General features: G+C 41.8%; 1 protein-coding gene across 1 annotated transcript in view; it reads left to right on the plus strand.

Moving 5' to 3' along the window:
- The window catches only part of LOC122808571 (alanine--tRNA ligase, cytoplasmic-like), an 859,981-nt gene that overhangs the window by 641,169 nt on the left and 191,117 nt on the right, over positions 1 to 27,695 (plus strand). The window contains exon 11 of the mRNA XM_044079527.1: positions 23,530 to 23,736. Coding sequence (XP_043935462.1) covers positions 23,530 to 23,736 — 207 coding nt within the window. The remainder of the gene's footprint in view (positions 1 to 23,529; positions 23,737 to 27,695) is intronic.

Raw genomic sequence — 27,695 nt, forward strand, 5'->3', positions numbered from 1 at the left:
ACTGCAGCTAGAGACAGGGAGTATTATCTCCCTGTATTATATTATATATAACAATTATCTACAAATTTCTAATCTTAAATAAGTGCAGAGAAAAGTATACTTAAATCAGCTTTTGTCAGTTGATTTATGCAGGTGAATCTCAGCAGCCAACCACTCGGAAGAGAATTACCTTGACATATCAGAATCTGTTATAAAAGAGCTACAAATTTGTCTGCTATGCTTGTACACAACCACTTTACTCCACCAGATGGTAGCATAGATAGGAATATATTACTTGATAAAGGCACTATGCCTTGCAATAAATGTTCATCTGCAAGCAAGTGGTTAATTTTTCCCCCTATATTAATAAATCTAGATTTCTTATAAAGGGTGATTTTTACATGCAATACTGAAGGAATAGTTTATGCTCTAAGATGTACGTGTAACCTGTTTTACGTTGGGGAAACCTACAGAAGCTTTAAAGTTGGTTTCCAACAACATTTAAGAAGAATGGATAGTCCATTGGGTGGCCATTTTACTTATTTTCACATTTCTGATACTGAAGATTTACTGGTCTGTGTTTTGGAAAATGTAGAGGTATGTTTAGGGGAATGTACGAGCTTAAAGGAAAAACTTTTAAAGAAGGAAACGTTAATTTTTAAGTATGGCACTTTGGAGCCCTTTGGGCACAATAAAGAATGTAATTGGAAGTATGTAATTTAACAATGGTATGATTGTTTAATTGCTTATGTATATAAAGGGCTGTTTTGAAATGTGCTTTTTACTCTTGGAAGGCTTTTGCAAGCCGAGGTGTTAAGTTTTATTAAACTCGTAATTTCTGGACCAGTAGCCTTTTGGTAGTTATTTTTATATTTGTCCTTTTTGTGGTTTGCTGTTTTTACTTGATTCAGCCTGTATAACAATATGATGGTTTTCACATTCTCCTTCATATACTGCTGTTGCATACAGAAATGAACGGTCTCTTTCTATGGCCTCTGACCCAGCATGATTTAGCAAAATGAATGCCCTAGTGTGTGCATAAGCTGCCTGTATAAAAATATTGTACTCTTGCTCAGATATTCTCTAATTCTCTGTAATATTCTGATCAAGTGCAAGTGGTGAGAACTTTTGAAGTCCGTCTGCCATATTAAGACATACCAGTGAAGGGTTTTGCAAATATGCACGAACATACACACATGTACATATGCCAGAAATTTATGCCAGTACTTGTAACTATGCGCAATAGCACAATAAGCCTCTGAATAAATGAACTTTGCGAAATAAGTCTCTTGGGCACTGTAACACTCTTGAAATCACTGTACTGTAAGAAGTCACCCCTTACCAGTGTAAGAAACATTTCAAATAACTTTACTGTGTGAGTGAACTGGGCAGGAGACTCTCAGAATAAGAAACATTTCGAAGTAATTGTATTATGCGAATTAACGGTACACAGCACACTGAAACTTCCCCAAATTGGCGGTACTTCACTAAGTAACTCTTTACAGTACAAAACACACACTGTTATGGCGGCAGTTTGCAAACACTCAGCGCAAGAAACTTTTCGAAATGGCTGCACTTTAACTGCACTTCACGAAATAGTTGCACTTTGCACACTAACAAACTCTTCTGAGTAAATGCACAGTAAGAAGCACACACTGTAAGCACTTACGCACTATGAGGTACTGCTTTAATTTTGATATCCAGGGCATTAGTTAATGCAAAGTAGTAATTTATGCCAAAACACAACACTTTGCACAAAACATGCAGTCACCTTGCTTTATTTACATTTAATGTCGCCCTTTTACCATTATTATATTCGTTTGGTTCATTTAATCTCTTTTCATACCCATTGTACTTTTCTTGTGCCCATTTTACTCTAAACACGTCCATTTTGCTTTAAATATATTCATTTTGCAACTCTGAGGTAATTTCTGACCCTTTATGAGCTTTTCTGACCAACATTCTATCAAATAAGTTAATCTTAAACATTTTGCTTAGTTAATAAACCTTTTGTGCCTTTTTGCTTGTTTAATAACACAGTATGTGCCCCTGTAATGGTCTGTTTCATGGTTTTTATAAAACAAACTGTTCATGCAATTTTTTGGCACCTTTCTTACTTTTCTGTCTCATTTTCGTGCTTGTTTCTTAGTTTACCTTCACTGTTGTCTCTTCACCTCATAGCTCTGAATATCAGTTTCTGGCATCCCTCTTCTGACACCATGTCACTCATCTAGTCAGGACACAATAGACAAGACTTTCTGGGTTCTGTTCAAGCACCTTTTATGTACAAACATATCAGGTTTGAGATTTAATACTTTAACTTATAAACAAATTAGCTATTACACTCATATGTTCACTCTCTGGCTGCCCTCTCAAAATGGCACTGAGTATAACACTTGCTCACTGTTTATATATGCACGTTCAGGCCTTGAAACACTTCTTAAAGACACAGCACACATGCTGTGTTCTACACTTATGTTAATTTTCTGTGAGGAAAAGTTTTTTTATTATTGAAGTTTACTTAAGACTATAAATGTGCATATTTGGGGCACGATACTGTACTTATGGAAGACTGTCATTGGTTTATTTACCTCAGATTCACTACTCTTTCTTACTTTACTGACTCATCCAAACTGCATTCACGGCTTTTGATGTCTCATCTTCGTCTTACCTGTGGAGCAGCTGCCATTCTCCGTGATAGTATCATCCCTGGCACAAAAATAAGAGAAAGTTGTAAAGGGTTATAGTTTAAGAATTTCTTAGAGTGAAGGATTTCATCAGATGTCCCTGCTGAAAATAATTTTTCTGACTTTTTTGTATGGGATAGAGATTTTCAGTAGGACCAGAATGAAATTCCTGTGGCACTAAAAATGTATTATAATTTGTTACACATAGAAATATCTAAAGCTGTGGTGGTCTCACTCGTCTTTCCTGCCTTAGAGAATGTTTGTTTTTCTCACTGATTCTAACTTACCTGATGGTCAGTCACAAGCTCCCAATAAATCTGACAAGTTATATAAGGTACCCAGACACAAAAGTACCTCTTTTCTTTACTCCTAAAGGGTTCGAGCTGTTATTTCTGTATCCAAACCTGCTTCTGCTAAACAGGTTACACCTGCTACCTCTGTTTCTCCCTGACAAGGGTGGGAAAGCAGTGAGGTAAGTTGGGTAAAAAAATATATTATTTTAATAGTGTAATTTTCAGTGTGTTAAATTGGCAAGCATGTATGTTAGTTATTGATATCTTTTGAGAACATGCTGAAGTTAATGATGACTCTTCTTTTTTTTTCTTGAGGTGACTGTTTCTCATGTGACTAAACATATTTTAAAGCGTTTATGATGCTACTAAATCTTCCCCAGAGCTGCTATTTCTGGATTAGTTTTTAGATTTGCTTGGCTGCATTCTCAAAGCCTTCCTGAAGATGATAAATCTGACATTTTAAATTTTCATTGTGATGAAGAGTTTCCCTTTGCTTTGGCTGTTCTGCGGATGAAGTGCGTAAAGGGTGTGATGAAAGGGGAAAACTGATTCAAGGAGTGTTTCAGATTTTTTAACCCTCCTTTTTCAGACCAAGTACTAATTTCCTGCACTCATCTGCTCCATTCTCCAGTAAGCAATTTAAGCAGCAAGGAGCCATCAAACAGTATTTATATAAAAAAAAAGGAAACGAGGCTCCAAAAAAAAAAAAAAGGAAACTCCTCTAGTAATAAAGGCATGACTGTCTGCCTGTATATACCCCCCCCCCCCCCCTGGCAACCTATCAATGTCTCTTGAGACTTTCATTTTCCTTTGTGGCATCAGATTGCTTCAGACATCTTGTTTCTGAAGATAATCCAGTGAGGATACACTGGGCAGTGGGAATCCCTCCTCACTTCACAAGAGATTTCCTCTTGTTCAGGGAACCAGCTATCTCTCTCTCACTGTCTTTTTCTCTGTCTTGCAACAGTGTCACTGGGAGTCCTAGAACCTCTGTCTCCCAGTCTCCTAGGCAAAAGTTTTTATTCTGGAATTGTTCTAGTCAGCAGAACAGAATGATCCTGAAGACCTGTACTGGATCTTTCTTTTCTAGACCTTTTTGTCAAGATTTTGAAATTCAGGATGATATCTCTTCAGTCCCTTGTACCTGATCCCCCTTCTAATTTTCATAGTAAAGCTGGATGTAAAAAAAAAAAAAAAAAAAAAAGTTTTGTCATCACATTCCCATTGCAGAACATTTCAGGCATTTTAGGATATGCTTTGGTCTGTCTGTATTGTCAATGGTATTCACAAAATGAGTAGCTTCAGTAACTGCTTACTTCCCACTAGGTTAGTAGTAGCCTCTTTTCAGGGGAAACTTGAAGTGATATTTACAGTACTGGGGAAATTTAGCTATGGCATTGGGGAACTTCCACTTCAAGGCTTGCAGATTTTTCCATATTTGGATGATTTTTCTTGTCTTTGCAGACTCTTGATGTCTGGAAAAAAAGTTTTTATCAGCTGTATAGGTGTTTCTTTTTAGTATAATTTTTCAAATAAGCTTTTGCACAGAATAATTTTCTTGAGATGTTTACTAGGCATTGCCATGTGAGGATCCTTTCTCCCTCCAAAGACATGTTTCAGCAGTTCTTGGGTTTCTCCAGTCAGATCCATGCATCTGCAAGAGTGTTTCTCAGGATTTTTGGTTAAATGGCATTGATGATTCTCATGTTTTCCCTAGCCAGGCTACACATGATACATTGGTACTACAGATCAGGCTGGACTCTACATCCTTTGTCCTTTCAGATCCCAGTTGTAGGATTTGTAAATAGGGAGATTAGATGGTTGGTAGACCAGATAGCTTGCAATGCAGATCTTCCATTATCCTTTCCAACCCCCCTCCAGTCTGTCACCACATATGCTTCAGACCTGGGGTGCGGTTTCAAAAGGTGTAAAAGTTCATGTTCTGTGGGATCCTGCAGACAGACATATGGACAGAAATGCACAAATATCAGAGAGATGCTGGCAATTATCAATGCTTTGAATTATCTCTAGTCCCCTAATACCTCTGCAAAAGTACAGAGATAATACCATAGTCATGTAGTACATAAACAAGGGGGTAAAGGATCATCTGAAGTTGTAATCTTCTTCCTATTCATCAGTGATGGGTCCCAGAACCGAGTCGGCCTTATACCAAGCTTGTGTGCACCAAAAACTCTCGAGCTAAGCTGCTACCCACAATGCCCTTCCCTCAGTAACCTCAGATCTCGTTTGCTGCGCAGCCATATAGCAGCATTTCACCGAGCTCTCCAGCTGTTATATTTTTCTAAATTTTACAAGTTTTTGTGGATTTTTTCATGTTAGTTTGCTAATTTCTTGTATCTTTACTACACTCAGCTCTACCCACAGGAATTTCCTTTCGTACCATTGTTGGTATTTGCCCTTCTACCCTTGGGTATTCCCAATACCATTGTTGGTATTTCCCTCTTTCCTTCTTTTCATCACTTTCTTCTTGCGTGTTTCCTATTATGTCTGAGAAGAAAGGGACTATGGGGTTTAAACACTGCTCTTCTTGCAGTGGTAAACTCCCGAATAGTGACCTTCATGAAGAGTGTGTGTATTGTTTAGGGGTTCCGCATTTATCTGCGAACCCTCCATGTGATATTTGTGCCAACTTCAGTCAGCGGGCGTTGTATGAGCGACAAAATAAATTGATCCTTAAGGGCCTGCTTCCTTCGCCTTTTTTCGGAGGCTATTTCTGCGTTGGAGGTCTCATCCCCTCCTTCTGTGGACAAGAAACGTCCTCGCTCAGACCCCTCTTCACCGGCTGGTGATAGGGGCAAAAGCCATAAGCACAAGGCCCATAAGAGTTCCACTGAGCACCGCACTGCCTCCTCAGTTCCGACCACCTTGGATCTGAGTTTGGCTCCAGTGATTCATACCGAGGTCCCCTCGGTGCCTGCCCTGGCACCAACAACTACGGTGCAAACTACAACCTTGGTTCTGTAGTTTGTCTGCTTCCATCTCAGCACCGAAGTCCCCCATCTCCGTCCCGTCAGTTCCGACAACTTCGGAGCTGTTATTGACCTCCACCCCAGCTGTGACCTCTGCTCTAAGCCCGTTCTCAGCTCCGATCATTCCTTTGTTACATGTTTCCAAATTGGAATTGTCGGTGCCATTCTGTGATATACCACAAACCCAGTACTCTCTGTCTGCGGATCCTTTTGCAGGACAAGCCTTCAGTCCCTTTTTAGACTGGCCTGATTCCCCCTCAGGGGCATCGGTAAGGTCCACCAGGAGCCTTTCAGAATTAGATGTGATGCACCTTTTTGATCAGCTGCTGACCACCAGGCGAATTAGAAATTTTCCTAGACCCCATCCCACTCTGGGCTTTGGGTCTATTACACTGGCGACCCCTACATACTCTCCTCCCTTGGATCCTTCAGTTCCGAGGTTCATATACCCAACGTGTATGAGAGGACCCCTTTCCTCTACGCCGACAACGACAGTGTCTGAGGCCCCTTTGGGTGGCGGTTCCTTCGGAACCCACCCTTCCTCAATCTCATGCTTAAGGGGTGGAACCCTCGGTTCAGGCTACAGTTCTGGCTGTGTTGCCGATTCCATCTTCCGAGGGTGACTCCCATTCCGAGTTTGCTTGAGGCTCTGTCCCCAGGGGCGGGCCTAGTGGAGCAGGGTGTGACCCCGGTTCTGAAATTGTATTCTTCAGTTCCGGGCTCCCATTCCTCTTCAGGCAGGCCTGCTTTCCGGGTGATGGAGAGGGAGCTTGCTTCCAGCAATCCTCCTATGTCGGTCATCCCACCAGTTCCCTCTTGGCCGCAGCTGTCAAAGGCCATTCCCCCCTCCAGGACTCCAAGAGCACAAGGCCCAGGAAACCCCTGTTCAGGGTATTTCCCTTTCTGAGTCCACTTTGGATGCTCCCACCAAAGAACCCTCTCGGAAACGGATGTGTAAGAGGGAAACACATGGACTCCCCAGAGGAGTCTCTCACGGAAGATACAGACTACGATGATGGGGAAGGATCCCCATGGTCCACCCCTTGACGATGTCTCATTTGGAGACATCCTGGAAATCTTGAAACAGAGGGGTGACTGGAAGCCCACCAATCCTTCCTCAGAGGAATCCGTATTCCTGCAGGCCTTCTGTTCTTGGCCCTCTACTTCTTGGGTGACCCCCCCCGCCGATGAATTGATAAAGCTCATCGTGCAGAGGGTGTGGAAGAACCCTGACACCGTTGAGTCCATCCCCAGGAGAGCAGATAAAATACTCTCCCATCCAGAGGATCACCCCCATTGGTCTAGAGGTTTACCCAGAAGAAGCTACGGTGGTGGCACTAGCCACGAAAAAGGACCTTGCGGAGGAAAGTTCTGCTGTTCACCCGTCCAGTAGAGAGTACTGGGCGGTGGACAGGTTAGGGAAGCGAGTTTTTGCGTCAGTGACCTTTGTAGTCACGTCTCTGAACTTTTTGGCACATTTTACGAGGCTAACAAGAAACAAGGTAAATAAACCATAAACCAAGTAAAATACAGGACACTGCTCCGATACAATAAAGGCTGTCTTTTAGCACTCCAGGACCTGCACGATCAAAAAAAGCAAAATTTAAAGGTAGTTCGATAAAAAAACTACTTTAATAGAAGAACTTGCCACAAATGGCCACTAAAACATAAAATTAAACTGTGTATAATACATAATATACAAACGTTTACTGATTGAGCGCTTTCATCTCCATCCCGAGACTTCTTCAGAATCAATATAACAACATGAAAATCAGTCTTTATACATTGTTTCAAACAAAATCATTGGCTGGCAATAAATTACTTAATTGATGATTATAGTTTAAAGGTCAAGTATATAAAAAATGAAGAAACAGTAAAAACTGTGGGTTTAAAATACAGAGATTTGAGACAAGTAATTTGAAGCAACATTTTACTAAGCTGTCTTTTAAAGGCATAAATTCTCAACCCAGATGTAAATTATAAACCCTAAAAGGCAGTACATATAATCATTCATATTCATAAATCGTTGTATAATAAATATATAATAAATATAAATAAATATATATATAAATAAAAATAAAAACTACCCAAATTCTAAAAAGTATTGTATAATATATATGTATAAAAATAGCGAATATGATACAAAAATAGGATGATTAATACATGAAATATATACTGAATAAAAAAATGAATTTTTATTTTTATTTATTTTACATTTGTTGACCGGGAAAGTCCGACTAGCTTCCACAGATCCTGTTTTCAGCGGAGGCCCGGGGAGAAATGCGCCAGAAGCATGTTTTTAGAATTATATATATATATATTATTTTTAATATTATATTTCTTACATACATTAATTCATGGGAAAAATACTCGTATTGTTACCAAATTGTTTTCATTTTTATGGTGAATGCTATTATTCCCATGCCTTTTTGGGTCAGCTGCAAGGAGTTTTAATGCCGGGGTAATAGAAATGTGGTCATTGAGACCTTTGCCACAACATGCATCAAGTCTCAGTTGCCAAATCATCTCTCTAAATTCCAGCTGCGTCTCCCAGTCACCACCCCTTTCTTGGTGGTTAACTTCTTCCAATACCCAGAATTTGTAATTTGCCTCTTTACATATCAAGGCATGTCTATACAGGGCATTGTTTTCATTATGCTTATTTATGTCCCTGATATATTCATAAATCCTAGTCCTGAGATAACGTTCCATTTTTCCTATATAGTAACTCCAACAAGTCCCACAAAAGGCCAAATAAATTACTCCTTTGGAGTAGCAACTATTGTACCTATTTGCCCTTAAAGTCATTCCCAAGCTGGGTATTCTAATTTCTTTACACCCTGCAATATAGGAACATTGGGCACATCTCCCACACCTAAAAGTTCCAAGTTTTGTACAGGTCCCTCCTGCATTAATCTTGTTCTTCTTAATGATATTCTTAATATTTTTGTTCCTCCTAAAACTATATTTTATTGTATATTGAAATATATTCGTTTTTGTTGGCATATTTTTAAACATTTCCCATGTTTCATTAATGCATTTTTCAACCATCCTATAACTTTGTAATAAGTAAGAGTTAAATATGGTATTGTATCTAAATTACTTGTTTCCTGCCGATTAAACGTACTAGTCCTTACATTCAAGTTAGAGTTTACGACCAAAGTATCACCATTGGTCAATAGGGGGACATATTTGTTGCCCCTTCCTTGCTGGACATATTCCGTAATGGATTTAGTTAATTCAGATGGGTACCCCCTTTCAAGAAACATTTTTTCAACATTATTGATTTTGTTTGAAAATTCATCCATGTCCGAGATCATTCTAGCCATTCTAATCATTTGCCCTTTTACAATATTCTTTTTTAATTGGTAGGGATGGTCACTTTCAAAATGTAAGTAAGCATTGGAGTAATGTTCCTTCCTATAAATATTACACTTGTAACATTTATTTTCATAGTCTTTGTTCAATTTTACATCCAAAAAGTGTATTCCATCTCTACCTGTTTGGTATGTAAATTGTAAAAAAGTAGTGCTATGATTAATATAGTGTACAAACTTATCTATACTATCATAAGGACCATTCCATAGAACAAAAATGTCATCCAAAAAACGAAAATATTTAATAATATATTGGCTGTACTCCAAATTAAACACGTGTTCTCCCAACAAAGCATAATTATATTTGCGTATATTGGGGCACATGCTGATCCCATTGCTACACCTTCTTTTTGATGGTAATAGCTTGGAAAAAAACATAATTGTACTTTAGGACTAATTCCATGTTTTCTAAAACCAGTTTATATTCATCTGCTGTTAAAAAATCCATCTCTGTCAACATTCTTTCAAACCATATCAGTCCCTCTGCCTGGGGTATTACTGAAAATAAGTCCCTAACATCAATGGTAATAAATATGATTTCATCCATATATGGACTCTTTCCAATTTTGTTCAAAAAATCCCATGAATTTATCAAAATGTGGGTATAGTTGTTGTAAAAAATTTTTTAACTTGGTGTCCACATAGATTGCTAAGGGTTGTGTTTTGGATCCTTGTGATGAAACAATAGGCCTCATAGGTGGGTCATGTAGGGACTTATGTATTTTCGGTATACCGAAAATAACAGGTATAACTGGTTTAGTTACTTTTAAAAATTTATATAAATCAATATCAATCAGTCCTTGTAGCAAATTGTCTTCCAATATTAAATCTATCTTCTTGTATGAAATGTTTATCTCATTCCTAGAAACAAGTCCATAATGGTTCTCCTTGTCCAAAATGTCCATCATCCTTCTAGTGTAGTCCCACCTATCCATGATTACATCCCCTCCCCCCTTGTCGGGTTTCATTACCCGAATTCTTTCATTGCCACTCAATTCATTAAGCAATTTCATTTCAGCTTTTGTCAAATTGTTACCTATTTCATTTTCCTTCTTGTAGTCTTTCCTAATCTCGTTAATAACACATCTTTCAAAATTCATAATTTCATAATGGAGTGGGGGTTGTATGTGCTTGATCTTTTTAATATATTTTCTTTTTCCTGTAAATCTCTATCCTTGTAAACTAACATGTTTACGAGTAAAAGTTTTAATATCTAATAAAATATTCTCGATCCTGGGCTTATTTATATGTACAATTTGGTAACAATATGAGTATTTTTCCCATGTATTAATGTATGTAAGAAATATATTATTAAAACATTTTTATTCAGTATATATTTCATGTATTAATCATCCTATTTTTGTATCATATTCGCTATATATATATATATATATATATATATATATATATATATATATATATATATATATATATATATATATATATATATTGTACAATACGTTTTACTATTTGGGTAGTTTTTATTTTTATATATATATATATATATATATATATATATATATATATATATATATATATATTTTTTTTTTTATTTATTTATATTTATTATACAACTATTTATGAATATGAATGATTATATGTACTGCCTTTTAGGATTTATAATTTATATCTGGGTTGAGAATTTATGCCTTAATTTAAAAGACAGCTTAGTAAAATTTTGCTTCAAATAACTTGTCTTAAATCTCTGTATTTTAAACCCACTGTTTTTACTGTTTCTTCATTTTTTATATACTTGACCTTTAAACTATAATCATCAATTAAGTAATTTATTGCCAGCCAATGATTTTGTTTGAAACAATGTATAAAGACTGATTTTCATGTTATATTGATACTGAAGAAGTCTCCGGATGGAGATGAAAGCGCTCAATCAGTAAACGTTTGTATATTATGTATTATACACAGTTTAATTTTATGTTTTAGTAGCCATTTGTGGCAAGTTCTTCTATTAAAGTAGTTTTTTTATCGGACTATCCCTGAATTTTGTTTTTTTGGATCGTGCAGGTCCTGGAGTGTTCAAAGACAGCCTTTATTATATCGGAGCAGTGCCCTGTGTTTTACATTTTACGAGGCTCCAGAGTGATCTCATCACCGAACTCTCTGGAACCCTAGAGTCAATATCCAATTCGTCCATGACGTTGCTGTCCCATACAACTGAAGGAGTGGCTAGAGCTGCGGGGGCAGGCGTAGTCATGAGACGCCACACCTGGATGCACATTTATGACCTTGCGGACTCCAGGTCTTCCTTTTTAAACACCCCTATCGAACCATCAGCTCTGTTGGTGCTACGGTCAAGGATACATTAGCCAAGTGTGAACAGGACGGGAAGACCTTGTCTGTCGTGAGCCTACACTTTTCCAAACCTCAGCTTTCCTTCTCCAGGAACCAGAGGAGTGGGAAGATGTGGCACAAGAAGTCTCAAGGTCCTTTCCATGATGCACGTGCCTAGAGGCAGAGGGGGTTCCAATAATGGAAGATGCCCCTTTCGGGGCAGAGGGGGTCCCCGGAATCAGGACTCCAGAGATTCCTTCTCGGGAAGACCGTATCAGCTCAGCGCTCCTGAAGCATTGCCCGATTGCTTTCCTATGGAAGCAGCCTGCGTGCGTTTTTCTCTGCACCAAACTGCCTGGCTCTCTATTACAAACTATCAGTGGGTGCAGAGAATCATTGCCAGAGGCTATCACATTCCCCTATTATCTTATCCAAGACCTCCAAAATCCCTTCCCGATGTTCCACCCAGTCAAAGGTAGGAGGCAGCTTCAGAGATACGAAAGCTATGTCAAAAACCAGTCATCCAACAGGTCCCCCCAGACCAGTGCGGATCAGAGTTCTAGTCCAGATTCTTTTTGGTACCAAAGAATCAAGATTCTTTTTGGTACCGAAGAAGACTGGGAACTGGAGGCCCATTTTGGATCTCAGCCAGCTAAACAAATCAGTAGTTCAGACCAAGTTCGGCATGGTCATGATTCAATCCATCCTTCCCTTTCTGCGGGAGGGTGTGCGGATGTGCTCGTTAAACCTCCGGGATGCGTATTACCACATCAAGATGAACAAGCGCTCCAGGAGTCTCCTTCGCTTTCGCCTGGGAGCCAGTCACTACCAATTCAGAGCCCTGCCACTCGGTCTTTCAAAGGCCCCCAGAGTGTTCACGAAATGCCTAGCAGTGGTCACAGCTCATCTGAGACTTCAGGGATTCCAGGTGTTTCCGTATCTAGACGATTGGCTCCTCTCCGCCCCCACCAAGCGCCTTCTGTTCAGGGCCGTCCGCTACACTCTAGTACTAGCGGAGTCTATGGGCATCACCATCCACTGGGAAAAATCCAACCTTCAGCCCTCACAACAATTGGAATTCATAGGGGCAATATTCAACACTCAATCAAGTCTGGTTTCTCTTCCTCCTCACAGGCTTCAGAGATTAAGGGCACAAGTTCAAGTGATTCTCTGAATAAAGAAAGGTGTCTGCAAGGGAAGTTCTCCAGGCAGTGGGGTCTATGGCTGCAGCCATCCCAATTGTTCACCTAGCCAGATTACACATGAGACTGCTACAATGGCTTCTTCAGTCCCAGTGGATATCCAATCTTCACCCCCTGAGCTCACACGTCCTCATCACCAACACCTGCAAACAAGATCTCCTCTGGTGGATGAGTACAAACGAAAATCTTTGGGTGTTGCCCCTTCCAGGATCACCAACCCTACGCCATGGTGACCACGGATACTTCCCTGATAGAGTGGGGGGGGTCACTTCCAGGGAAAGTCAGTCCAGGGCATGTGGTCCAGTATAGAGGTCAACTTGCATATCAATGTCCTGGAGTTAAGAGTGGTGCTCTTGACATTGCAAGCTTTCCACCTGCTCCTTCCGTCTGGAACGATTGCTGTCCAGTCAGATTACATGTCCGTTGTGCGGTACATAAACAGGGAGGGACCAAATCCTACTCGCTATGTTGCGAAGCCATGAGAATCTGGCAGGGGGCGATAGCTTCCAAACACTTTCTGATCACAACGCATATCCCGGGGAGCTCCAACGTGATTGTGGACAGACTAAGCAAATGCATCCTCCGTCCTCACGAGTGGTCTTTCAATCCGAGTGTGACGGCAGAAATATTCAGCCGTTGGGGCCAGCCATGCTGTGATTGTTTCACCTCCCTTTCAAACACAAAATGCAGTAGCTACTTTGCCCTCTTTCCCCAAGTTCATTTAGCAGCTGTTTCCAACTTCTATAATGGGTCAGATGGAGTTCTGCTTATTTCCACCCGACTTTGCAAGACGTTCCTCAAGGGAATATTCCACAGCAGACCTCCCATCAGACAGCTCGTGGAGCCATGGAATCTCTCCTGGGTTCTCCAGTCTCTCTCTCTACCCCCTTTTGAGCCTGCAGCTACATGTGATCTAAAATTCCTGTCATGGAAATCCTTATTTCTGGTGGCGGTCACTTCAGCCAGATGAATATCTGAGTTACTTCCCAGTCTGGAAACACTTAAAATTTGGATAATGCTTCGGTACTTTTTTTCTGATGAAGTGCTGCAGATACAAAGGGAGGCATGAAAACCTTATAATAGAAATTCGCACCTGCAATTGGGACAGCTTTTCCAGCAGGTGACAGTAAAAAAAAAAAAAGCCGGGCTGCCTCTGGTCCTTTGTTTGCTGTCCAGTGGCCTTTTGTTTTCCACTGTCAAGATGCATTTGCCAGCCATTTCTGCTTGTCTGCCCTTGTAACTGCCCCTTTCTAATAATGCTTAAGTTGAGCAATTTTTAAAGGGATGTTACATATTTGTCCACCAAGGAAACTGGTGTTTTCTTCTTGGAACCTGAACTTTGTACTTGAGAAACTTACTCTCTCTGTTTGTTTGAACCAGCAGCTTATGAAACTGAATTAAGATTCTTAACTTGGAAGACTGTTTTACTCATTGCTTGGAAATTTGCTGGGAGAGTATCTTGGTGGCAAGCTCTTATAATGAGTCTTCAAAGGAACGTTTTTTTAGAACAAATCCTATAGTAATCTCAGAATTTACTTTGAGCCAAAGTATTAAAACTCCCATTTTCTTTTCTGAACCAAAGGGCAAAGGTAAAAGGATCTTCCACACTTTGGGTGTTCACAGTCTGCTGTAATACTACACAGAGCAAATTTGAACCCCCAGGAAAGCTGATCAGCTGTTTCTCCTATGAATAAGAGGAAAGGATGACCAATTTCAAAATGGACAGTTTCCAGGTGATTATCTCATACTATTTCCTTTTGTTATACTGTCCATATTGGCCCCTTCCAGACATGGTTACAGCCAATTCCACAAGGGCTTTGGTGGCTTTCTGGAAAGGGTTGGACCCTTTAAGTATTCTAGAGGCAGCAACATGGACTTGAAGCACTACAAACTGGATTTCTTCTCTAGGTCCAGAACATGCTTAGCTATGACCATTCTGTAGTGGCTCCTGGTGACTTAGTTTACTGGCCTCCTCCCTTTTTTTGTTGTGGTTTCCTAAGCTGTGTTTATTTGTCTGTCTGTCTTTACCAGGAAAGTCCAACTGGGTAATTCCCATGTTCAGCAGAGGCCTGGGAAGAAAAGCTCCATTTGCTTACATTGCATTATACTAAGTTTCAGTTAAACACAGTAGCTACATTTCTATTTACATTTATTCACAGAGTAGTTACATTTGTACATTCTAAGATTTTACAGAGATGGAGGTTACAAAAGAGAATGCGCACTTGCAACTTAGTGGATTGTACAAGCAGCAGTTGTGTATAAAAACTTTTGTCATTTCAGTGAGAGGTTGAATGTATAAGGTGACTATTTGGAGAGTATCATACAGTGAACACAAAGTTTCAACCTTGAGATGAGCATGTGCAGGACCAGGGTTGTTTAAGATGTTGTTTAAGCAGTGATTTAAAACTGTTGAGTTTGTTGGAGAGTTTTATTTGTGTGGAGATACTATTCTAGAGTTTAGGAACATATTGGGAGTAGAGTGAGTCCTCCTGCAACATTGACTTATTTGTAAGTAATAAGAATTGAGCAGAGGTCCATTGCCGGACAGTAGGTCAGTAATGAGTTATGTGATGCAGGGCATTTACCCACAAATTTACACATAAAGGTAAGGATACTGCATTGGTGATCTATTTTTGAATATAGTACAGGTGTGTAATTAAAACACATCATAACACTAGATTTTCTGTTAGATCACTGTTGTAGTAGCTTTTCCCCTTCCTTCATCCAGGCCCTTTTCTTGCTTGTATTTTGTGTTGCTAGTGTGGATTTATCCACCCTTTTTGTATACATTTACTGTTTGTTTTGTTTCTTAACATTGACTTTCAAGACTCTTGCTTTTCTTCTGGGTGCAAAATAAAAAACTGAAGCTTTTCATGCTTCAGTTGTCTTTTTGTATGGAGCTGTGTTCAAGCTCCTGACAGTTGGAAGAATGTGAAAGGTGGTCCGTAGCTTTGCGAAGCTAGAAGGTTGCAGAGGGAGTAGGACCCATATGTAGCTTAGGCTACTGCGACAGTTATGTATCACATCTTCTTTAATTTTAATTTTTACATGTACAACTGTACTTTCTCAGTTAATACTGGATATGTTAGAGATATCAAAAAGTTGTTAATCGAACTGATAGATATCAGCCTTTGTAGTCCAGTTCTAAGCCTTAATATCTCATTGCTGAGGAGTAGTAGTGTAAAGAACTTTGACATCTAAGATGTCTACGAAAGAACCAGTCGGCTTCAGTTTGCACACCTTCCAGCAATTTTAAGAATTCAGTGGAATCCTTCAACTTGATTATTTGGAGATTCAGAAGGGGAGGGGAAGCATAGCTCTAGGAAGTCAGATAATTCTCCAGTAAGTGACTACACTCCTGAGACAGTTTGTACCTTATACATTCTGGGCCTTATGAATGTTGATTTTATTTTTTATATGAAAAAAAGCATTACCAATTAAAATCTGTTTTGAGAATTATTTGTAATAAACTCCACTCCAAAATACTTCATTCTTTTGAAAATAGTTTGCAGAGGCTACAGATGGTTACAGAACTGCATATGTTTAGGTTTGTTATTTGGTGGCAGTAGAAAATAGAGGAACTCACAAGTCTTCTGAGGGCAGAAACTGAGAGAATAAACAATACCCTCTTAAGGACTGACAGGGCCCCAGGGGCATGGCATTAAAATCTCTGTATTATTATATCATACTGTGTTTAAGGTGGTGTATTATAACTGTATGATCAGCGATTCTGTTTAGAAGGTTACAATGCATATGTTATATGTTACAGTAATCACTTCCTTTTGCTTAGGTCATTAGACTAGCCTCCCTACCCATTTAATAGATGATAAACAAATATAGTAACTGATGTGTCATTGAATCTGGCCCATATGTACCACAGGTAGAGGCCCAGGTATGGACCAGATATGTTTTCCAAAGATTTTGAGTGGCATTTGATGGAGCCACTTCCATTACGGTGGCCCTACTTGCTTTGTAGTGTATCTTAGAATGTACTAGAGTTTAGCTGTTCCTCTTTGGAAAATTAACAAAAAAAATTTAGTTTGTTTCAGATTCTATATACTTTTCCTGACAGTACCTAATGCTTTATAAATTTGCACAAATTTCTCTGTGTTTCTATTTTAAATTTCTCTTCATTACAGTGTGCTCAGATGTAAACTGTTAAAGGTACTGCATTAGGATCTGTAGTTTGTGAGAAGGAGCGGAAGCAGATTAATGTCCTACGTAAATGTGCATGTGCCATCATAAGGCATAATGTTAAGTTGTCAATCTCGCCTTCATTCTTGCTGGATGGGTTCGGAGCCGAACCTCGGCTCTGACTCGGCCTATTACTAAAGCACGAGAGCTATTTTTACCAGCTCGAGGCTATCCTATGCCCTATAATGCTAGGCATGATATACCCAGATCTCGTTTGCCGCTTCAGCTACGAGGTTGTGTCTTTTTGCCGGCTCAGGTTGTATTAAAAATTTTTATTGGTTTTAGTCAACTTTTTGGGTTAAAATATTAGCGATAGTGTTTTATAGTTACTACCCTTTAGATCCCTGTTTAGGATTCCCTTTTAGGTAGTTTTGATACAGTTTTTTCCCCTCACCTAATAGTTAGGCCCTTGGCCAATCCTCTTTCATACTTATTTGTCTGTAGTTGTATATGTGTGCCTAAAAAAGTTAGATTGTAGTAATAAGTGTGGGGTTTTCTTATATTATTCTGGTCCATTACAACTTTTTTGTGTGTGTCTAAAGACACTAAGGTCTCGGGCTTCAAGAAGTGCTGTCAGAAGATGTCTCTGACAGACCGTCACACTTCTTGTGTATATTGCTTGGGCCCTCTGCACCTGCAAGACTCTTGTTCTGTCTGCCATGCGTTCAGCCCAAGAGTCCTGCAGGAACGCAGAATCAAGCTTATTTTGAGAGGTTTGTTAAAGCCTGAAGGTTCCCCGGCTAAGCCTTCGTCGGGTAAACCTTCTAAGCCCGCCAAACCGTCGGCTCCATGTTCGGAGCCGTCGCCGAGCGGTGCTACTACTACCACTACATCGGTTCCGGCCGGAACCGATGATTCGAGGCCTCAGTCGGCTCCAACTCTGCTGTTGGAACCGTCTTCGAGCAAGAAGCGTTCCAGGTCTCCTTCCCTGGAATCGGTCCATTCGGCACCAAAGTCTCCCTTGTTATCGGAGCGGAGTCACAGGTCTCATTCCTCTCGGTCTTCCAGGCTGTCGGACCATGACCTCAAGAGGGTGGTTAGCAGACTACTTAAGTCGCAGGCGCTGGCCCAAATGTTGCATTGCCCTCCTCATCAGGCAGTGGCTTTCACTACTCCCTCTTCAGTTCCTCCTCTGACTCTTCCTGTGAGTTCGGAGCCGGAGATCGTAGGGGTCGTGACCATCAGAACGTCTGAGCCGATACCACCCCTTTCGGCTCCCTCGTTGGCTCCGATCTCTTCCTTGGTTCCATCATTGGAGGGATCCGGGCGCCGGGACTCTCTCGTCTGCTCCGAGGGGGTGAATGGCATCGGACCCTTGTCCAACCCCGTTCTCCCTCTCAGAGCTTCGGTGCAGGTGAGTTCGGCCCTGACATCGGCCTCGGAGCCTTCCCTCTCGGTGCCGGGAGGAGTCCTTGTCTCTTCGGAGCGGGGACCCCCTTCCCTGCCTGATAGGGGCACCTTTGAGGTCATGAGGAGTGTGCTGGCCCCTGTGCCTGCTCCACGGTCGGCTCCTTCGGCTCCTCCCTCTATGGTGCCTGCTTCAGTCTCTACCCGCTCTCTCGATCCCGAGCGTGAAGAACCGACGCTACAGGTAGCTCTATTGGGCGTATCCTCCTCTTCCGAGGCCTCCCCTGATCCTTCAGGGGAGCCCCGTTGAAAGAGAAAATGCAAGAGGAAGCATGTAGACTTCCCTGAGTCAGTCACATCAGAGACTGACTTGGATGACTCAGAAGGGTCCCCAAGGTCCCCCTCTGAGGATGTCTCATTTTCTGACATCCTGGAGATTCTTAAGCAGAGGGGAAACTGGTCTGCCCTTAACCCTTCTGAGGACGAGTCGACGAGTCGGTGTACCTGGATGCGTTCTGTTCTCGCCCTTCCACCTCCTGGGTGTCTCCGCCTTTCAACCCGCTCATGGATGTGGTGGCTCGAAAGGCATGGACGGCTCCGGATACTATGGAACCAACTCCCCGGAGGCCTACAAAATTTATTACAGCCCCTTCTGACAAGCAGTTTCTAACTAACTGTTGATGCCATGGTGGTGGTGGCAGCCACTAAGGAGTTGGTTGACCCTTCAGTACCTGTCCATCCTCCTAACTATGGACAGGTATGGCAAGCGGATGTTTTCCTCCGCGATCTTTGCTATGCAGTCGCTAAATTATTTGTGCCATTTCACCCGTCTCCAGAGAGACCTTCTCAAGGAACTGGGTGATACCTTACAGGACCCATCAGCTGCGGGGTCTCAGGAAAAGATCAACTCCCAGCTGGGGACCCTAAACTCTATTGTCAACTCCTCCATGCGGCTCATTTCCTATGCAGCCGATGGAGCGAGTAGGGCTGCAGGCACGGGCGTCGCTCTAAGGAGACACGCCTGGATGCAGCTTTGCAATTTTGCTGCCCCTTCAAGGCGTCCTTTACTAACACCCCCTTTGGTTCTGCCTTGTTTGGAACTCAAGTGAATAATACATTGACCAGGTGCGAGCAGGAAGGCAAGACTCTCTCTGCCGTAGGAGTCCGTTTTTCTACCCCTTCTAGACCATACCCAAAGGGTCAGAAAGGTGAGAAAATGTGGTTCCACAAACCTCAGGGAGTACTGCCTGACGCACATGGTGAGCTTCCCTCTAGAGGCAGAGGAGGGAACAATAATAGACGCCGCCCGAGGGGCAGGGGGAGTCCGCAGAATCAGGGTAGCAGAGAATCCTTCTCTGACAAACCCTTCCAGCACCTCTGAGGAGCTGCCCGACTGTCCACCTTCGGAGGCAGTCGGGGGAAGACTATCACTGTACCCAGAAGCCTGGCATTCCCTCACGCAAGACATTTGGGTACAGTCAATCATATCAGAGGGTTACAAAATTCCCTTTATTCATACCCCACAACTGCCAAAAGGGCCCCTTCTGGACGTTCCACCCGGTCTGAGGGATCAAGCAGCACTAGAAATTTCAAAGCTGCTAGAAAAAAGAGCCATCCAGCCAGTCCCAGCAGACCAGCAAGGATCCGGAGTCTACTCCAAGTTCTTTTTGGTACCAAAAAAGACAGGGGACTGGAGACCTATTTTGGATCTCAGCAGGCTGAACAAGTCTGTTCAAAGAACGAAATTCCAGATGGTCACGCTTCAGTCCATTCTACCCTTCCTGGGTCAGGACATTTGGATGTGCTCTATAGACCTTCAGGATGCGTACTATCATATCAAAATGACCAGGTGCTCCAGGAGGTTTCTCCGCTTCCGGCTGGGAGCCAGTCACTACCAATTCAGAGCCCTGCTCTTTGGCCTCACCACAGCCCCCCAGGGTGTTTACCAAATGCATAGCAGTGGTTGCGGCTCACCTGAGATGAAAAGGATTCCAGGCGTTTCCATACTTGGACGACTGGCTCCTTACTGCCACCACCAAGCGTCAGCTACTTCATTCCAGAGATTATACCCTCCAAATATGCAAAGAGCTAGGTACCTCTATAAACTCCGAAAAGTCTGCCTTGTCGCCTTGTCAGTCTATTACCTTCATAGGCGCCATTTTAAACACTATGGAACTGACAGCAAAACTGCCTGAACAAAGGATTTCAGACATTCGAGGTCATGTTCAAATCCTACTACAAGAGAGCAGAGTCCAGGCCAGATTCATACTAAAAACCCTAGGTCTCATGGCAGCAGCTATCACCTTACTCCCCCTAGCTCGCTTTCATATGCGGATCCTGCAATGGATGCTGTTTTCCCAGTGGTCCTTTCAACAGCTTCCAATGTCACACAGCATTCTAATCACTCAGTCATGCAAAAGACACCTTTCGTGGTGGATGGTCTCCTTCAGGTTCTTCAGGGCAGACCCTTTGTCCTTCCTCCTCCTGTGGCTACTGTGACAACGGATGCCTCCCTGATCGGATGGGGGGGCATTTTCAGGGCAGGACAGTCCAGGGCACATGGCAGCCTTTCGAAAGCCACCTGCACATAAATGCCTTGGAAATGAGAGCGGTGCTTTTAGCGTTGCAGGCTCTTCAAGACTCTCCCACCGGGACTATTGCAATTCAGACAGACAATATGTCTGTAGTGTGGCACATCAACAAGCAGGGCGGAACCAGGTCCTATCCCCTATGTCGAGAAGCACTCAGACTGTGGCAGTGGGCGATCTCTTCTCAACGGTTTCTGGTAGCAACACATATCCCCGGGAAGTCCAACGTCATAGCGGACAGGCTGAGCAGAGCCATTCTCATGCCCCACGAGTGGTCTCTCAACCAGCTAGTAGAGAAAAAATTTTTCAGGAGGTGGGGTCAGCCTTGCTGCGATCTTTTTGCAACCCCTCAAAACAGCAAGTGCCCAGACTTCTTCACCCTCTTCCCTCTCCCAGGTCCCCCCCCCCCCAGAGATGCTCTAGTCCATGATTGGCCCCGGGGCCTTCTGTATGCTTTTCCCCCCTTTCCCGTAATTACTCAGCTAATCCAGAAAGCAACTATTTTGAAATCCAGAATGATCCTTATTGCCCCTTACTGGCCTCGACAAATTTGGTTCCTGTTCCTGCAACGTCATCTACTAGATCAACCCTGGCATCTGGACCCAGCGCCAGATCTTCTGTCATCAGTCGGGCGGGCTGCATCAGTCTCTCCAATCGCTCAACCTCACAGCTTGGTTGCTCCACTTCCAACCCTAGCCAGGCTTCCCTCAATCTCTCATTCAGTTCGTGATATCATCCTTGCTTCGCACAAGTCTACTAGCAGAAAGACTTATGCTAGCAAATGGAAGCGTTTCTCTGTTTGGGCAGGGGAGAAACAAGTTGACCCTTTTACAGCCCCTGTCCATACAGTCTTAGAGTTTTTGGCAGAACTTTTTCAAATGGGATCTTCTTCAGCCACCATCAGAGTTCAGTTGGCAGCCATTGCGAATTTTCATGTTGGATTGTCAGAGACCAGCATTATGTCACACAAACTTTGTAAAGCCTTTCTAAAAGGAACCCTCTTACTTAGGCCCCCGGTAAAAGATATTCCCCCACCATAGGACCTAAATTTGGTGCTGTCGTCTTTAATTCTCCCTCCCTTTGAACCTGCGGCTTCCTGTTCATTAAATTTTCTCTCTTGGAAAACTCTGTTTTTAGTAGCCATCACTTCCGAGAAGGGTATCAGAACTTCAAGCCCTTTGTGTTCGCCCTCCTTACCTTGTTTTTCACAAAGATAGAGTGTCACTTAGGACTAATCCGTCTTTTTTACCCAAAGTACTCTATGAAAAAAATCTGAATCAGACCATCGATCTTCCTGTTTTCTTCCCACTTTATACCAATAGGTCTGAACGGAAGTTACATTGTCTAGACTTTCACCGTCAATTACGCTTCTACCTGGATAAAACCAAGCAGACGAGGAAATCAGAACAGCTCTTCCTGTCTTACGCGGAAGGGAAACAAGGCCTGCCAGTTTCCAAAGTAACCTTGTCCAGGTGGTTGATCTCTGTTATCATGTTGATTTACCAATTGAGGCATAAAGAGCTACCTATTAAGCCCAGAGCATTAGCTTCTTCAGTAGCCTTTCAGGCAAGATTGCCAATGGACTCCATTTGTGCAGTGGCCATATGGGCCTCTCCTCATACCTTCATTTCTCATTACAAGCTGGACATGACCTCTAGAAGTAGGGCTGATTTTGGTTCCACTGTACTCAAGAGTTTGTTCCACTGAGCCACCCAGGACTAAGGTGCTAGGGATGCTGTCCCATCCAGCAAGAATGAAGGCGAGATTGACAACTTAACATTGAGAAGTTATGTACTTACCATAACGTTCCATGTTAGTTGTCTTCTTCTCGCCTTCTTTCTTGCGTCCCACCCTCCATCCCCCTAGCCTGGCAAGACCGAGAGTATCTGAGATGTGTTATCAGGAGAGTTATTTCCTTAGCTACCTCTCTTCCTTTTCTTGGTAACTCTTATAAGAGTTTAATATACTTAGATATATAGAGGTAGATATATATATTTATATATATATATATATATATATATATATATATATATATATATATATATATATATATATATATATATTCTCTGTCATGGTGGGGACATGTATGTCCATAGTGTTAGCTATCAAACGAGATCTGGGTATATCACGCCTAGCATTATGGGACAAAGGATAGCCTCGAGCCGGTAAAAATAGCTCTCGAGCTTTAGTAATAGGCCAAGTCGGAGCCGAGGTTCGGCTCCGAACCCATTCAGCAAGAAAGAAGGCGGGAAGAAGACAACTAACATGGAACGTTATGGTAAGTACATAACTTCTCATTAGTGCTTCAGTAAGCAGTGGAAGTCAAATTGAAGTGGAAAAGAAAACTGATTGATCCGTTAATCATAAATTTGTTGCATGTTTCCAGAGAGATGTGGAGGGGGGAGTCAGAGGCCTTACAGAATTTGGATGCAGAGCATAGAGATCATGGTAGAAGTGTACCAAAGCAGTGGGATAAGAAGAGCTGAAAATAACATCAGTAAAGTGGCTGTTAAAGTGCAGTAGTACAGTTTGATTGTTTATGCATATTATTAACTTGGTGTTTTATGCCTTTTTGTGCTCTAGACTAGGAGGCGACCCATAATGAGCAATCACACTGCTACACACATCCTGAATTTTGCTTTACGATCTGTACTTGGTGAGGCAGACCAGAGGGGTTCCTTGGTTGCTCCAGATAGGCTGCGATTTGACTTCACTGCTAAAGGGGCCATGTCAACTCAGGAAGTCAAGAAATCAGAAGAGATTGCCAACAAAATGATTCAGGAGAGCAAAGTAAGTACTTGGTTACTGCTTGGAGTTTGAAGAAGGTTGGCTTGTTTCCACATGCACATGAGAGCAGCAGGAAGGGAAGTAGCTGTGGGTTGCGTTGTTGTGCACCTTCAGTATAGGTAAGTTTGTTAAAATATTTAAGTTAAGTTTGTAGACTTTGGCATAGTTTGAGAAGTGAGAGATTTGTAATTTTCATGTATTGGTTTAGATCATATTCTTGGGTCCTGCAGACTCAATGATTTGATTGCCCACTGATTAAGATTTGTAAACTGCAAATTTAAATGTTTATCATTCCCATTGCCTCAGTAGCATTTTGGATTACCTGCAAATGGTATCTCGGTACTGGCAACTTTCAAAAGCTCAGACTTTCCTCTGCCTTTCTGTGACAGCTGGTTTGATCATATCCTGAGAAGGACGCCTTCAGGTGTCCTAGAAAATGAGAGTTCTGCCTTTTTCTGCCATCCAAAGAAGAACGTCCTGTGACTCTAAACTGGATCCAGTGCTGATTTTTCCAGCTTACTGCTCGAATCAACCTCATTTGGGGCCCCCATTCCTCTCATTTATTATTAGATTTATTATTCTCTGTCTTTGTTTATTTAAAAATGTTTATTTTAATATTTTGTCTGTCAATGTTTACAGTAATTCCTTTGAGAATTTCTGCTTGTAGCAGTGTTTATTTGGCTTCTGTTTTTGACAGATGCTGTTTTTACTATTTCTGAGGAAACTTTCAGTATTTCTCTCAGAAGTGCACTATGTATGTGTGTGTGTTGGGCACTAGGGGCTGTCTCATGCAATCAGACCCACATATTATTTGCACTTATCTTTGCTGTTATTGCTCTGCTTTATTTTTATCTTTTGATACGAAAATATTGCAGAACTTGGATTTTTTTCAGTATTTTTACATTTACTGTATATATGACTGCTCTGTGTGTCTTTTAATATTAGATTGCAGACCTACCACAAATGAAGTTATTTGAGTGTACTGTGGAGACTTACTCTCCTTGACTCAGGGGAGTACCTACCACAGACATTTTAGAGACGGCTACCTGGAGTTCAGTGCACACCTTTACAAAGCGTTATCATCTGCCACTCTACTCTAAATCCAGGGCAGGCTTTGCCACTGCAGTTCTGCAGGGCCTCATAGCCGCTCCTACTGCTGTCTAGCTCCAGCCTCCCAACCATAGCTTTGGGACTACCCAAATGTAATGACTGCAACAGTGAAACACGAAGAACATAGTACAGTTGTGTACACTTACCATAAATGTAGATGTTCGAGTGTATTCACTGTTGCAGTCCAGGTTACCCACCCGCCTTCCCCCTTTTTTCTTTTGGATCTTATCTTTCCTTCTCTGATTTATACTACCTATGTGGTGTATTTGCTTATAGATGAACGTAAAATTTATATTGATGTATTTCTGAATATATACATAAAGTTTGACTACCCTTTTTGGGGGCACCTGACATCTGGGGCAAGAAAAACTGAAGAAAATGACGTCGGCTGCTGCTTTTATACACCTGACGACCTGACGTCAGGGAATGGGTGACAGCAGCTGACGCAGGACCCAAGACTTTGGAATTCAGGCCGGCTGAGGGCAATCTGCCAGCAGGATTACCCAAATGTAATGACTGCAACAGTGAATACACTCAAACATCTACATTTATGGTAAGTGTACACAACTGTACTTTCTTATTGCGATACATTATCCAGTACTGTCAGCTTATTATTCTGGTTGGTGTCCTCTCCCGTGACATGAGGGATCCTAATTCTGGTACCCCCATCATATCTGGTTGCACCTAAAAAGAAAAAAACAAAATAAAAGTATGTCTCAGCCTATGGTTAGTGATTTCTGTCTGGGCCATTGCTTGGCCTGCAGGTCATTTTTCTTTTGCTCAGTGTCCCTTTAGTGTGGCTGTGCTGGCCTTTATTGAGCAGAGTTTAGACATATATTCCTGGGCTGTTTGACTACCTGGTGCAGATATGGGAGAAACAAACCTTTTAGGTGCAGTAGTAGTCTGGGATGAGATACACCTTGCCAGTTATAATACTTTGCCCCCAGATATTTTGTCTACTAGTGATGTTCACAAAATTGACACAGAAGCTTCATCATACAGCTGAGAATCAGATTGTAACTCTTTTATAAGGCTGATGTGGTTTCCTTGACTAAGACTTTTGCAGACAGCTAATTCTGGCTGTTTTGTTCCCATGGGTCTAGTGCTTGTTTGGCTAAAGACCTTTCTGTTTCAAAGAATGATGCCGAATCTGATGAGGACAATATTGATTTCCTAGCTGAGTCTAGTCACTCTGATTTTTCAAAAGGTGAACCTTAGCTTGGGTCCAAACAAGTGTTCACTTTTCCTGACATGAATGCTAGATTTAGTGATGTTTTTGCATGAGAAAAGTCTGGAACTAAACCAGAGCTGGGCAGGGTATGCGACCTTACAGAGGACAAGATGACCAATTATGTGGCTATCTCCCCTGTCCTACTGGCCATGGCAGAGGTTTATAAAGCTGATGCATGACACCATTATCTATTCCAGCAGTCTCTTAAAAGGGAAGATGCACAGTCTCCTTGGATATGACAGCTCTTTCTCTTTACTTGACTGCTGGCCCATCTGTGGTCTCCCCAGCTGCCTGGGCATCTAATCCAATGCTGCCTAGTAGAGGGAAAATGGGAGGACAAAAGGATGTGTGTCTCTAGTAATCTAGCCTTTAGAATGTTAAATTATGAAGGCAGTATATTCAAGTTTATTTTACAGTGTGCTTCATCCTTAACTGCAGAGAAATTGTGTTTCACAACATGCTTTGAGAGGTGTGCTTGAATGTGTAGATGTAGTCTCAAGAAATGCTGCTGCTTCCGTTTTATGAAGACTGTATGTTTGGTTACATAATCAGAACTTCTCTGATTTAAAAGCCAAAATTGTGAAGGCACCTTTAAGTTCTGAATTGGAGTTTGAGCCCTGTGTTGCACAGACTTTTAAATAGAAGGATGTTAAAGGCAAATTAACACATGGGATGCTTAGGATGGTTCACATATCCAGGTTCTACCCAAACAAGGTGCCTTCCTTCAAGGGGCTGAACAGACAAAAAATCCCAGCCATACAAAAGTCAGGGATCCAAAAGGAAATGACAGGAAGATTATTCATCAAAACCAAATGGAAGGTTCTTTACTGAAAAAGGATCAACATCTTGCAAAGAAATTACTTATCAGACAGCACCCCTCCTGCCCTTTCTTCTCTTCATCCTTCCTCTAGGCTTTATCTCAACCCTGCAGCCTGGCCACAAATAGTCTCCGACAAGTGGGTTCTGAGAATAATTTGGATATGATACAGTTGGCAGTGGGTAGAATATTCTCCCCTTTTCAGGGGAATCCCCCACCCCACACACACACACACGCCCATGCATGCACGCACTCACACACAAACACTAGACCAGATACAGCTGTTTCCTACAGTGCTCCGTCACATGGTAGAAGCAAAGGTCATAGAACTAATGCCTGTGATACATAAATACAGGAGATTTTACTCCAGAATTTTTTTAGTACCTAAAAAGTAGCACCCCTAGACTTGTCCTTTCTAAACAACTGTATAAAAGTTCAGTAATTGAAAATGCTCACTTTACAGTCAGCTATAGCATTGCTTCCAGACCACTGTTTCATGGTGATTTTAGATGTCAAGGACTCTTATTATATTCCTGTTTCTTCCAGTTTCAGGAAATGTTTGAGATGTGCTGTGTCCGGCTTAGATTACCAGTTTTCTGCATTACCCTTTGGCAGTGTACTGTTGCTCATGTTTACTAAGTGTCTGGCCCCAGTGGCTATCTATTGCAGAAACCTAGGCATCCACATTTTTCCTTATTTAGACGACTTGCTGATTTGTGCAGATTCTGTATCCAAGTGCTCAGAGTTCAAGGACATGCTCGCATCCCTACTTTCCTACTTGGTCTTCATTGAACCTTCAGAAGT

The sequence above is a fragment of the Protopterus annectens genome, chromosome 8.part0, assembly GCF_019279795.1.
Source record: "Protopterus annectens isolate FY-2018-M chromosome 8.part0, PAN1.0, whole genome shotgun sequence".
NCBI lineage: Eukaryota > Metazoa > Chordata > Ceratodontiformes > Protopteridae > Protopterus > Protopterus annectens.